The sequence below is a fragment of the Gymnoscopelus microlampas genome, assembly GCF_963454915.1.
Source record: "Gymnoscopelus microlampas genome assembly, chromosome: 20".
NCBI lineage: Eukaryota > Metazoa > Chordata > Actinopteri > Myctophiformes > Myctophidae > Gymnoscopelus > Gymnoscopelus microlampas.
The window spans coordinates 22,815,420-22,830,311 of NC_139957.1; the positions used below are offsets into that span (position 1 = coordinate 22,815,420).

At 44.4% G+C, this 14,892-nt stretch overlaps 1 protein-coding gene across 4 annotated transcripts in view; it reads left to right on the forward strand.

Annotated features, from left to right (window-relative positions):
* Positions 1-44: 44 nt before the first annotated feature.
* LOC311036615 (single-stranded DNA-binding protein 3) overlaps positions 45-14,892 on the forward strand; it is a 51,001-nt gene continuing 36,153 nt past the window's right edge. For all 4 annotated transcript variants that reach the window (XM_084045438.1, XM_084045435.1, XM_084045436.1 and 1 more), the window contains exons 1-4: positions 45-290; positions 8,083-8,155; positions 9,624-9,685; positions 12,521-12,605. In XM_084045438.1, coding sequence (XP_083901564.1) covers positions 235-290; positions 8,083-8,155; positions 9,624-9,685; positions 12,521-12,605 — 276 coding nt within the window. In that variant the 5' untranslated portion in view covers positions 45-234. The remainder of the gene's footprint in view (positions 291-8,082; positions 8,156-9,623; positions 9,686-12,520; positions 12,606-14,892) is intronic.

The window sequence follows — 14,892 nt, forward strand, 5'->3', positions numbered from 1 at the left end:
AGATCCACCAGCGGACGGTTTCAAGTTCCCCCCCGGCTGAAACCCTGCCTGATTTGTGGGCAATGTTGGGGATGTAGAAAAAAAAGGAAACCGGAGCAAAGAGAGAGCGAGCGAGAGAGAGGGAGAGAGAGAGCCAACACTAACTGGGTAGCTATGGAGATAGTAGGTTTTCCTGGTAGCTTCCTTTGACAGGTGTCGAGTGGGATAAAATAAAGTATCGAAACAGCCTCCATCATGTACGCCAAGGGTAAAGGAGCTGTGGTGCCCTCCGATAGCCAAGCCAGAGAAAAGTAAGTGAATTATTGCACTGTCACAACACAGATCCTGCTAAGTATGTGCTAGGTAGCTAAAGTTGCTAACTGATGTGTGAGCAACCAGCTCAGTCAGTCACTCCAGAAGGTGCATGCATGTTCCATTCAGCTCTTTTGGCTGCAAAAAAAGTCATGTTTTGTTTCGTTTCTGTGTTGTATGTGCTACTTTTTCATGTATAGGTGCCTCTTTTGCATCCTCTCAACTCTTAAGCAGTGTCTTTGCATGGCTGTTAGCTCTACCAGCTAAGCTACTCGACCAGTTTCACTCTTGTCTTGTCTTGTTTCTTCTCTCTCTGATGCAAAAAGGCAAAGTCTCATATTTAATATAGTTGTCTTTTCAGTTGCCTCACTTTTTTTTTTGCAACCAAGGACTTTCCTGCACGTGTGTGTGTGTATGTGTGCGTGTTTGTTTGTAGAATAATGCATTTATAACGACATGCAATGGGGTTGTCTGGGGTGCGTTCATAATAATAATGGGGATCCCATTTCCATCTCTCTGTCCATCGCCTTAAAGCCTCATTTATACTTAGTTGCGTGTCGGCGTCGGGGCTCAGTAAATAGCAGATCTACAAGCACACAACGAGTCACATTTGCGACGCATTGTGAGCTTGTAGATCTGCTATTTACTGCACGCAACACCAGCGTGCAACTTAAGTATAAATCAGGTTTTATGTGAGGAACAATGCGTTGGGGTGACCAGACGCCGTGCATTGTTGCTATAGCTAGCTTTTGTGTCGCCCGCTGAGCAGCAGATATAAAAATAGAATACATCTGTTTCGGGCTTTGTTACAAAGTAGCGACGGAACGCGCTCTAAATTCGCCGCGTTCCAAAACGATGCTCCTCTCTCTGTCTGTCTGGTGTCTCTCTCTCGGTCCATTGTATCCACCAGTGTTGCCAGGTCCGCTTATTATAAGCGATGTTTTTCTGTAAAGTTGCTTGTAAATATGGGTGGTTGCGGGGTTTTTTTGGGCTTGTTTCTAGTGTAGTTTTAAAACAGTGTTTCTGAAACATTTTTGAGTCAAGGACCCCCAAACTAATATTTATTTGTCTGCTCGGACCCCTATCTGAAAATAGTTAATGCCATGGAGTGGGGTAGATTTGTGTTGTTATTCCACATTTTCCAAATATTATTAAATTATTTGGGGGGGGGGGGGGTCAGATCTACAAGCTCACAATGCGACGCGTTGTGAGCTTGTAGATCGGCTATTTTCAAACAGTCAATGTATTAAGTTTAAAGGGCGAAGGGCTCGCTTCTTTTTGGGCTTGTTTTCATATACCCGGTTGCTTGTTTCTCTCGCAAAACATGGCAACGCTGGTATCCACACATGAGTGTTTTGGTCAGGAGCTCCAAGCTGCGCCGAGAACTTTTCTGCCCCTCACACACCGCTTTCTGCTTCACCATTCCCAGTTGTGTGTTAAGCATGACGTGGGATCATCGCGCTCGTCGTTTTTGTCACAATAATGTCACATTAGGCTTTCTTCTTTTGTTGACACGGCTCAGACGGCTGATAAAACTAACAAGTTGGCCTGGCATGCATTAGCCTGGGGTAGCTGACTGTAGCAGGCAGCCCACCACCAATCCCTTTGTCTGCATGCATGCCTTGTTGTTCACAACCCGCACGTTTTCATCCCTGTCTCCAGTGTTGTCTCCAGCCGGTTCACGTTCATCAGCAAACCCGAAAAACTTTGCATCATCTAAAATATGTCAATGTTAATTGCATCAGAAATAAATGCCACTGTGTGTATGTAGGGCCGGCAACTTATCCGGGTGCTTACTTTCTGCTCGGAACAAAACCTGTGGATGCTTTCATTCAACTTATGTATGATTTGATCGGTCTTAGAGCCTCACACAGTGTCCACAATTAATAGCAATAATTCTTGAATTGTTGTTGAATAAGTTACAGATGTATACAGATTATGGGACATTGTACACAATCGAATGGGCAGACACATCCCTTGATCAGATGGGCAAAGTGTGCTCATCTGACCCGCCTGTCCCCGTCAGTGGGTTGGTCGGGGACTAAAGTGGAACAAAGTTGTCAGGACTCGTGTAAACATGTGCGATTATCAGCACGTGTTTCATCACCTAAACTAAGTACAGCCCCATCACAAACTCCCTGCTTGAACCCCCTCCATCCGTTACCCCCTAACCCTCTCTGTATTTCCATGCCTTTATCACCCCCCCTAACTCTCACTTCCCATACTCTGCTCCTCAAAGTCCTCATCCCTCACTTCAGTGTTGAATTATTGAGACATTCAGACTAGCAGTCGCTCTCAGCCCTGCGTCAGAGCTGTGTGTGTGTATGTGCGACGGTGGGCAGACTTCATCCATGTTTAAAGAGGGGGTTTTGTTGGGAGCCTCGGGCAGGATGTCAGGTGTACTGGGCTGGCGGTGTGCAGCAGGGAGTTTTCTCACAGTGTCTGTGCGTGTGTGCTAATGTCCCTTTCTGGGAACATACCGGGGAAGGAGGGGAGAGGGAGGTCACAGGGTCACCTCCTAGGTGTCAGAAGGGTGAGGGAGGGAGGTTGGGAGAACCAGGGAGAGGTCAGAGGTGAGGAGGACAGGAGCAGGATGGTGAATGTATGCGTGTGGATGTTTGAAGTCCAGACTGTTTTGGAGTGTGTGGTCCCATCTCAGCTATGGGATGGGTGTGAGTTGATGCACAGTAAAATCCTCAGTGTCAACTTATCCATTTGTATCTGAGAGTGTACAACTGGATTTTATAGTGCAGTTTGTTTTTCTTTGTGTGGTGTGGTTGGTGTGATGGTTAAATGTTGCTGGATGGCTGAACTCTGTCCTTTTTCCTCTCCTGACCATCATGACTCGACTGTTCCTCTGAACCTCTCCACCTCCTGCTGTTTTCCCCCTCAGGGTACCCCCCCCCCTCTCCCTTTTCTCACACACAAACACACACACCTTCTGTTAGCAAGACCAGTTTTATCAATCTACTTCTCACAGCCAATTATTTGCAGACACGCCTTTCTGACTGTGTTACTTCAGTCTTTGTTTTTATGTTTATGATCAGTTTACTTTATTACAGTGTAAAGTACTACGTTACTTTTATCTGTTATGCTTATCAGTGTAGCACTGTGTAGCACTGTGTAACTGGTGCTGTATAAATAAAGTTTATCAATATTGTCCTTCACTCCCATCACACTGAATGCATTATACCACCGCTTCTCCTGGTCTACTCCTTCACCAACTTCTCTTCTCTGTGAGCTAGCTTGTGTGTTTTAATAATGCAGTAGGCCAGGTGCATGCACACACATAGCCCCCTCACAACACACACACACACACACACACACACACACACACACACACACACACACACACACACACACACACACACACACACACACACACACACACACACACACACACACACACACACATTACATTTTCATCTGCAGCCTCTTGGTTGGGGGTGGGGGGGTTACTTGCAGACTAGTGTGATCCTCCCATCCACTGATATAAGACCTCCTCCTAAACTACTCTCTTTAAGTCAAAGTGTTAGTTTTGCTCAAAGGTACGGAGTAAAAAAAAATACCATGTAGAGGCATACTGTCTGTAGTTTGTGTGTGTTTTCTAAATTTGATGGTGTCTGTGTGATCAATACAGCACCGGTATCACATGACCAATATAACATATCCCTGCATTCGATAGACTTTTTTTTCTTTTAATCTTAAGCTTCTCTCAGTACCATATATCTTTTATACGTGATTGTTCTTCCTTCACTGGTCCCGAACATACTTAGGTTCAGGTTCGGGACCTCTCACCCAATCAGTGTTAGTGGCATGCTCTACCAATTGAGCTACACAGGTACACTAAATGGTAGCGAGGAGCGGGGATGAAACGAGGTCAGTGTGAATACCACGCAGGTGTGTGTGTGTGGCCTGTGCCTTGACTGACCTACAAGTGACAGTGAGTCACACTCTACACCAGCGGTCACAGAGAGCTTTGTGACCTACAAATCACTAGGAGCCTCAGAAAGTGGTCAAATTCCCCTGGCTAAAGTGGTCAAGTGTGCGTGTGTGTACGAGAGTGGGAGAGCGCGAGTGACTTACTCCCTAAGTGGAGCCACAGTCTTGGGCCTCTTAAAAGCGCTGGTCATTTGTACGACTAGCAACCTGTCTGATGGTGTGTTGAATTAAACAAGTAGTTACGTGCAGGGGGTGTAGCTCCTCTGCCGGATGCATCGCTGTTGTGTAACATGATAGATATGTTTACATTGTAACAAGATGAAGTAGTGTAAGTCATATCAGGAAGTTTAGAATTCAAGACTACCTCAGTTCTTGTTTGTTTGTTCATGCTCTCTGCCTATGTCTGTCACCCTGTCTGGGTGTCTGCATGCCTATGTGTTGTTTTGTTATCTTTGTGAGATAGACAGTCTGTGAAAGGGGAACACCCTTGGCTATTTATTACCCTTCCTAGTAGGACAGCCCACTGTACACACACACACACACACACACACACACACACACACACACACACACACACACACACACACACACACACACACACACACACACACACACACACACACACACACACACACACACACACACACACACACACACAGACGGAGCATTCTAAAACTATGCAGACAGCTGAAGAGGAGGCATAGTGACTGCAGTATTTAGTCAAGGATGTCAGCTTGTGCGTGCATGCAGCATGGGTTTGTGTGCGAAGCCTTGAAGGAATATTATTGTTTGTGTGGTTGTTCTATGAGTATCAACGCAGGGGTAGCCTTGCATCATGACACTCCATTTCTCTGTCATGGCTTTAAACCCCATCTCCTGAAACACATGTATCTGTTCTGCAATCAGTCTCTGTCTATAGCCTCCTCTGTAGCTGGTATTCATTTGCAGGGAGACTATGGATGCCTCTGATCCCACAGTTTAAGATACATTTATCTTAGTGTCCGCAACTTGAAATCTGCTCAATGCTCATCAGCAGTTTTATACCAAACAGCTAAACAATACAACATATACAACAGTGTTGCAGAAGTTTGAAGATTTCAGCACTGTCCTTCGCAGAAGTTGAAACAAACTCCACGATGGCTTGATTATCTCAAGACTGTCCCATTGATCTGTCCATTGACTAATGATAGGGCTATGACACTGAGCCACTGTCCCTCTCATTAGGGTCTATTGGCCTGCCAGTGCAAAGTCTGCTCCGGGCACACAGGGCTCTGTCATATCCACGCTGCCGGTCGATTGATGGTCCATTAACAGCCTATTAAACACAGCTAAGTGAAGGAGTTAGGAGGACAATGTTAGGCCGATGGGGTTTCCTTCTCCACAGCATGGTTCTGCTGTCTGTTAATAGACCACAGTAAATTGACATTTTCCCCCCAAGTGTTGGTGGCCCACTATACTACTGGTAGTGATTTTAAAAGAAAACCAAGACTGGCAAAAAGCTTTTTAAAATATTGTCAGCTTTTGTGACAAATTTGTCTTGGTAATTTTTCCCCCTGGGTCTGCTGTGTTTGTGTGGGTGTAGCAGAGTAGCCCGGCCTCTAACCCAGTGGCCCAATATCTCTCTTGCCCAAGGGGGATTCTCCTTTGAATGAGCAGTAGATGTTTGGTTTCCCATGCATCCAGGTGGTATGTGGGACATTATGACGTTATAAAAAGCTCTGTAATGTTCACCATACGGCCCGCAGCACAAGCAACCAGGATGGAGATATTAGTTTCCCCATCTCCTTTGCATCTCTGTTCTCCATAATATGCCATAAGCTTTCCGCTCCATAGTTAACGTTATGGATATGATTTTGGATTTTGATATTAAAGATGATGTTAAACGCAACATGACACTAATTATGTCACACCAAGCACAGACAAGCACTTTTAAAGGGGAGTTGTTGTTTGATGAGACATTGATATTAAAGGTATGTAATTATCTGTTACATTATGTGTTAAATAGCTCTATATTCTGATAGTACTCATTGCTATAGAGTGTTAAGTATCTCTCCAGCTGTTTAGTAAACGGAAAATACATGTTCAGGTCGGGATACCAATTTCATCCAATCAGGAGAGAGAACTCTTACAGGATACAATACAAGTAAGTGAAATTGGAAGATCAAAGACAAGAAATGACAAGACAAATTGGGAATGAGCAGACAAAATTGTAATTGGAACACTATAAAACTGCAGCTGATAAATGAGTACTCTCTCCTGATTGGATGAAGTCGGTGACCCACCTGAAAAAAGACCTAGGGAGACTACTTTTACTGAACAGAGACACGCTATAGCAATGATTTCTATCAAAATATAAAGCTTTCATTTCCTTTTTAACCAAAAAATATCACTTGCAGCACTTTTTTATTTTTTAAATCGATCGCTATAATGTTTCACCATTGGCATCTGGGTAAAACCCATAGGATTCCCAAATACAAGAGGTTCCTTTTTTAATATATACTTAAGGATCGTCCATGCGGACATTGATTTCATGAGCTCCGTGCTGTAATGTAACTCCCTCTTTAGAAGATGACGGAAGCTTATTTAGTCCAACAATGGTTTGGTCTTTTATTAAACTCTCTCAATGACAACTAACATGTTAACTCCCAAGTCTCAAATACATCTTTCCATCTCTGCAAGCAACAGGTCCAACTCCCATCTCAAACAGTCGATGCCTTCCGGATTACCGTAATTCCTCTAACCTTGTGCATGGTAAATCTTTACCGTATACGTCACCCTCCCCACCCCTCCTACTCCCGACACCCCCTTATGATCTTATCATGTATTGCCGAATTGTTTACATTTTTATGGCCACAAATCATGATAGGGATGTCAGTGTCTGTCAGTGGTCCTCAAACCTTTTCATGGCAAGGACCCCCAAAATGATATGTATTTGGCTGCGGACCCCCATCTCAAAATATTTTGTTCCAGGGACCCCCAGAAGCAAAGATTTGAGTTGCATGCATATGTTCGCTTTAAAAATATATACATTCAAAGATTTGCACAAATGTTCACGATTTTTTTAAAATAGCAGATCTACAAGCTCGTAGCGCGGCTATGAGCTTGTATATCTGCTATTATTGAATAGCCAAAGACATCTAAAATGACATGGATGCGTTCCAGGCTTTAATCGGTTAGAATATTTTGTTGACCGGAGTCCTCCGAGGGTCTCATATTAGGCCCCATCTGCTTTTCACTCTACACCAAATCTCTGCTGAAAATAGCAGATCTACAAGCTCACAAAGTATTGTGACACGTTGTTAGCCTAGATCTGCTGTTTTTGCAGATGTTTGCGTCAGAATAGGGACGCTAGGGTTTATGTGGTTAAGTAAATCACATTTGGTTTGTCAAGTGTTTCACACAAGTTCTTTTGGTTGTTTGTGTTGGTGGCAGCCTGGGGTGGATTTGATTCACAATGTAGCTGGCGGCGTAAAAGACTGTGTATATGCAACACGAGAAGCACTGTTGGTATCATATTGTGCCAGTTTGGGGAAATCTATTTGTGGTGTACCTCCCTGATATTGTGGTGGGTTGCCCCAAATATAATGTTATAATGGTGTGCAGGTTGGTGCCTTGCATGGTTTCTTCTGCCATCGGTGTATGAATGTGTGTGTGAATGGGTGATATATGTAAAGCGCTTTGGATAAAAGCACTATATAAATTTATCATTTACCATTTATGGGAATATTTATGGGAATATTTAGAAGTGCCTTTCTTTTTGGGGGGAGGGGGGGAGAGAGTCACCTGGATTGGTTTCATAGCACCCTGGGAGTTCCCAAAAAACTAAAATGTTGCTCTTTTGTTTTCCAGGTTAGCATTATATGTGTACGAGTACCTGCTACACGTGGGAGCACAGAAATCCGCACAGACCTTCCTATCTGAGGTAAGATGTCATTCACCACACGGAAGGGCTGCATAGTTAACAACATGAACTCTAGCGCCCCTATTCTGGGGCGAAGAGTTTTGGTGTAGAAAAAAGAGATTTGGTTTAGAGAAAAAAGGAGGAGCCCTGGGGTGCCCTAGTCAACTAAATATATAGGGTTTAAGTGGTTAATCACATATAATGACAGACACAGGTTTCTTTTTTACTGATAAAATATTGCCTTTGAAACGTTGTAGAAGTATGCCTATTGCCTAGTGTGGTTAGAAATAGTGAACATATGGATGTAATATACACAAAAAAGGTGCACAAAAATAATTTTGTTACCCAAATAAAAAAAAATCATGTCTGTACCAGGATTATCACTGTAGGCAAAATTGTCCAGCTCTACTATGCCGCAGGTCAGGGTTGGGCCTTGGCCGCCATGCTGTGGCTCCAGTCCTCTTCATGTCTCCTTTTTAAAATGACTTGACACAGACGTTGATTGAAGTAGAGAAGGCTCTGATACTTCTCCCATGAGGAGATGAGACAGAGATATGAAAAAGGTGGGGGGACTGGTCACAGAGTTCTGTGATCAAGCTAATATGACCTGAAATCAGGGTCTTGAGAATTTATGAATGTAAAAGACTTCATGTGAACGAGATGTATTCTGTCACTTTGCCTCAGCATGGTACTGGCTCAACTTTACTTGACTCTACTCGCGTTACTTCGTATTCCATTGCAGATTTGAGCCCCTTAATGTAGCTGGTCGTCAGTGACATACAACAGTCTGTGCTGGAGAATGCTAAACAATGCTAAAGTTAAAGCTAATGCTGTTTAAAAAAAATGTTAACGGTATCCATATCTGAACATAACTTATATCTATTTTACCTGTACAGTGAAACATTTGGTAACATTTAGGTGAGAAATGGGCTATGCAGTTACTCAATATTGATTAATTTCACATTTACAACGGCTAGTTTTAAAGTTTAACAGTATTCGGGAGCTTCCATGCAGTATAGGCAAGTAAAGTGACAATTCTCTCTGAAGCAGTAGTCTGCAGTGTTTTACTGTCAGCTTTTGGTATCTTCAGCTTGGAACCTTGATGGAGATCATACCAAAAAAGTACCAGGTAGAGTGAAGTCAAGTTGAGCCGGTAGCATGCCGTGGAAAAGCGGAATTATTGGGCCACATCAAAGGAGTCGTGACAGGATTCGATAGAAATTCACATCTCTCGTCTCCACCTTCTCTCTCTCTCTCTGTCTCTCTCTACTGCGGTGCTCATCATCAAGAATAGCACACACATGCACTGAGAGAGAGAAAGCAAAAGAGTTTGGGGAAGACGGTCAGATGTGTATCACTGCCGCAGAGGCCATTGACAGTCTGAGACGGACTGATTATATGTTCTTAACCCCTGCACCTGCAGACATAATCCTCTCTCCAACAGCTACAAGTGACCTCCTCTCCTCTCCTCTGTCCTCTTTCTGTTTAGATTCGATGGGAGAAGAACATTACATTAGGGGAGCCTCCTGGATTCCTCCATTCCTGGTGGTGGTGAGTGTTATATGTACTTTGGACTTGTGTGTGACACAACTATTTTTCGGATTTGCTTGCTTTGATTGACCTATCTGTTACATTCTTATTAGGAACTTAATATTCACCAGGTGTACATCACGGAATGATACTGTGTAGCTGTTGCCCCTTTGTGTATGTGTGGGGTGGTGGGCATCCATGCCCCAAAGCACAATTCATTGTTTTTGAAACCCTGGTAGCCCTGATATTTAAATGCATTATTTTGGAAGTGATGTTTTATACGTTTCATGGACTCTAGAATCCATGAAACCTGTTCAAGGTAGTTAAATCTGACAACCTTAGTTCCTGAAGCAGTGACTCTTCTTTGAAGATGTGAGAGTTCTCCACTGGCGGCAGCTAATATCGAAGCGACCAAGGCTCGGGGGTCGAGCAGCCTCGCTCACCGAGGGCGTGACCCCTCCCTCTCCCCGTCTTCATTGCCACCTCCCCCGCCGCCCGTGCCCCCCTCCACTCCTTCTCTCCTGAAACAATAGATCCAGATGGTTAGGGAATGGCTTCCCCCGACATTCCCCTCCCCCTCCTCACCCCCTTGTCACCCTTTATCCCCCCCACCCCTTTCTCCTTTGTTCACGTGAGAGAGAGCGACTCTTTAGCAGATTAACCCGTTGCATTCCAGGTTCCTTTGTGTCACCTCTCCTCTTTCCTGTCTTCCTCCCCCTCCCCCCTCCCCTCCTGTCATTTGTGCCCCAGGGTTGGTAGTTGGCCTTAGGGGTCACCACCTTAAGCACCCATCAGCTATTTCACTTGCTTTCAGGTGCCCTTGTTCTCATTGCCATTTACTGACCAACCCTAGTTGGCAAAAGTGGCAGGGATATTTTCAAAATTTCCTCTATCCTGCTTGTCTGTCCTGATGAAGGTCTAACGACCGAAACGTCCAATAAAGAGCAAATTTTTTTCTGACAGTGTGCGGGTCCTATTCTTTGATTTAACCATCAGAGATCTCCTCCAAAATTTCCTCTAAAAACCTACCCTACAATAACTAAAATGGATGTAACTAGTTTCTGTACACCTCTGCTGACCAATCTGCTCAACTATGAAAATGAACATGTGTGTTACCTGTTCAGCAAAAAAAAAGCATACATCTAAATCTCACAAAGGGCTTTACCTCATACTATTTGTTTACATTTTATGCGCTAGTAATACTTGCTTCAACAAAGTTGAGCTGTTTTTCAAATATTGTATTTACGCAGTTTAATTATTTTCCGTCCAAGCATTTAACCTCAGTTTTGGATTGTAGGCAAGCACGCCAAATAAAGTCGCGGGGACTGTCCAAATAAAGAACTCAAAAAGTCCACATGACAGCTGTCATGTTAAAAGCAGTTTTGTCAAGGTACAGGCCTAAGCCGACACCAACACGAGTGAGTCCGCGCGTGTGTGTGTGCTCTTTGCTGGGCATTTGAAATGGCTCCCTGATAGACGATTAGGCCTCTCGTTAGCCATGTCCCTGTTTCACTGGGTTTATAGCACTTCCATTAAATCAATACACAAAGACCTTTCACTGATTCAATTAGGACCTCTTAGACAGGTACCACCGCTCAACACAGGCAATTAGCGCGCTCTTTTTGAGTTTGTGTGTGGGTGTGTGTGTCAACGTCATTATTTGTGTGAACTCATCTCAGAAGACTCACACAGTCAACCGAATGCTTCAACAGTAGCTTGTATGGAAATTTGACTTGTCTCCTTCCTTTCTGTGCTTGTGTGCATGTACTAATGTGTGCACACATCCACTTGTGAATACATATGTGTTTTTATGAGTGAGAGAAGGGTGGGGGGGATTGAAAATGATGCTGTAGCTTTAAAGGGATAGTTCACCCAAAATATCACTTAGAATTCATGGATATTTTTTAGTTTTTGTCGCATTCCTAAGCCAATAATTGGATTACCTGCGGCAGCTCCGGTAGGAGACTCAAAGTGTCAACTTTGAGTCTCCTACCGGAGACATTAATATCTTTCCACCGGTAATCGATAGAAGAAAAGTCATTTTGGGGGTGAACTATCCCTTTAATGCTGGGAAATATATCTATATTATATCGATATTAGACTAGGTATTGTCTGGGAATTTGGATATCATAATATGGTGATATAGTATAAGTGTTGTCTTTTCCTGGTTTTAAAAGCTGCATTATAGTGAAGTGATATAATGTTCTAACCTTACCTGACTGTTCTAGCTGTCCTATTATTTACCTTTACCCACTTAGTTATTGTATAAGCGTTACTGATGATTCATTTTCAAAAATCTCATTATGTAAATTTTGAAGTAGCAATAGTCATCCCATTCCCTAGGATAAGGATAATTCCTTTTAACAGGTCGTTCATGAAAGTCCTTGCGGTCTTGTTTCCAATGAGAACCTGTGAGCAATTAGGGGTTAAGAGTCTTGCTCAGGGACAAATTTCATCGACACATATGCTGACCTGGCCTGGAATCGAACCTGGGGCAACCAGGGCATCTGGCTCCCTAGGCGGGCTCACTAACCATTCAGCTATGGCCGCCCCTAAAGCACCCATCATTGGGCCACAATATACTTGTGGCCCAGCCCTACTGTAGCATGTTTAAGAAGGAGTGGGAGCGTAACAGAGTGTACATTTGTGCACTGTCTCAGTTAAATTAGCACTGATAATTTTACAGGTCCATTTAGTTAAAGTTTCTACACTATCAGACTTGAATGTCACTGAAAACTTTGCTGTGTAGAGAGACTGTCAGTGAGAGCATGTGAATGGGTTATGAATAGCTGTTACACATGATTTACTGGTAATGCCACGTTCAGTAACCTCTGGCCTCCTTTCTTCCTGTTGCAGTGTATTCTGGGATTTGTACTGTGCAGCTCCGGACCGAAGGGAGACATGCGAACACTCCAGCGAGGCGAAGGCCTTCCATGACTACGTAAGTGACAGACCGGTGCTGCAGCCAATTGCTGCTCAGTGTGATGTCCATGGGTGGAATGCAAGCTTTATTTTAACCACTTAAACCCTATTATACTTTGTTGACCGGGGTCCCCCAACGGTCTATACTTGCCCCCCCCCCCACCAAATCTCTCCGCCGAAAATAGCTGATCTCAAAGCTCACAACGGTGTGAGCTTGTGGATCAGCTGTTTTCGCTGAATGTTCGCCTATTATGACGTGCCAACAATAGGGACGCATGGGTTCATGCGGTTAAATATTACTTACAGTCATTTTAGGAATTTGTTTCTTTCCATAACTCTCTGGAAAACAATCCATCCCTGTGCATTTCAGTGCCAGGAGTAGTGTGTGGGAAGCAGGTAGGGGTGTTTTTGACTTGCTCAAGGGCACTTTGACAGGCATCCAGAGTTTTGCCATTGCAGGATGCCTGTCATTTTTTGTTTATGAGGTGGTTTCTCTAACCACCAGGTTACCCTGTCTTCTGGTTTTGACGATTAACTACATCTGACCAGGAGATATTCAATAGGTGTGTGTGTGTGTGTGTGTGTGTGTGTGTGTGTGTGTGTGTGTGTGTGTGTGTGTGTGTGTGTGTGTGTGTGTGTGTGTGTGTGTGTGTGTGTGTGTGTGTGTGTGTGTGTGTGTGTGTGTGTGTGTGTTTGTGTGTATTAATTTGCATGTGTGTGGTGATGCATGTCTGTTGCCACAGCCAGTGTGTGTATATATGAATGTCATGTGTTGTGACTGACATTGTGTGTATCTGTCTTTAGCCTGTCTCCACTATGGCCAAGAAAGTGTGTGTGCGTGCGTGTGTGTGTGTGTGTGTGTGTGTGTGTGTGTGTGTGTGTAGTGTGGGGAGATAATGGAATAGAGTTCTAATCCGGTAATCCCAGCACTGGGCCGGGGCTAAGCCGGGGATTTGGGGGGGTTGTGTGTGTGTGTGTGTGTGTGTGTGTGTGTGTGTTTGGGGTGGGGTGGGGGGTAGCAGCTCTGGCAGCCAGCCCAGAGAGGGGGCCTTTCACACCATCGGTGCCAGAGCGCTAGTTAACCGCGCATGTGTGTGTGTGCATACATGTAGATCAGTGTGCTACATGGTTCTGTGTGTGTGTACATGTACATCAGGGTGCTGTGTGTGTGTGTGTGTGTGTGTGTGTGAGTGTGTGCATACAAATAGATCAGTGTGCTACATGGTTCTGTGTGTGTGTACATGTACATCAGGGTGCTGTGTGTGTGTGTGTGTGAGTGTGTGTGAGTGTGTGCATACAAATAGATCAGTGTGCTACATGGTTCCGTGTGTGTGTGTGTGTGTGTACATACATGTACATCAGTGTGCTAGGGTGCTGTGTGTGTGTGAGTGAGTGCGTGCGTACATGTAGATCAGTGTGATACATGGTTCTGTGTGTGTGTGTGTGTACATGTACATCAGTGTGCTAGGGTGCTGTGTGTGTGTGAGTGAGTGCGTGCGTACATGTAGATCAGTGTGATACATGGTTCTGTGTGTGTGTGTGTGTACATGTACATCAGTGTGCTAGGGTGCTGTGTGTGTGTGAGTGAGTGCGTGCGTACATGTAGATCAGTGTGATACATGGTTCTGTGTGTGTGTGTGTGTACATGTACATCAGTGTGCTAGGGTGCTGTGTGTGTGTGTGTGTGTGAGTGAGTGCGTGCGTACATGTAGATCAGTGTGATACATGGTTCTGTGTGTGTGTGTGTGTACATGTACATCAGTGTGCTAGGGTGCTGTGTGTGAGCGCGTGCGTACTTGTTGATCAGTGTGATGGTGATTTGGTGTGTGTGTGTGTGTGTGTGTGTGAGTGCGTGCGTGCGTGCGTGCGTGCATAAAGATCAATGTGCTACGTGGTTCGTGTGTGAGTACGTGCATAGTACACATGTATATTGGTGTGCTACATGGTGCTGTGCGTATGAGTGCGTGCGCAACGTGCGTGTAGGTAGATCAGTGTGCCACATGGTGTGTGTGTGTGTGTGTACATGTAGATCAGTTTGCCACATGGTGTGTGAGTGTTTGAATCCATAGTGTGTACATGTATATCAGTGTGCTATATGGTGGTGTGTGTGTGTGTGTGTGTACATGTATATCAGTTTGCTATATGGTGGTGTGTGTGTGTGTGTACATGTAGATCAGTTTGCCACATGGTGTGTGTGTGTGTGTGTGTGTGTGTGTGTGTGTGTGTGTGTGTGTACATGTATATCAGTTTGCTATATGGTGGTGTGTGTGTGTGTGTACATGTAGATCAGTTTGCCACATGGTGTG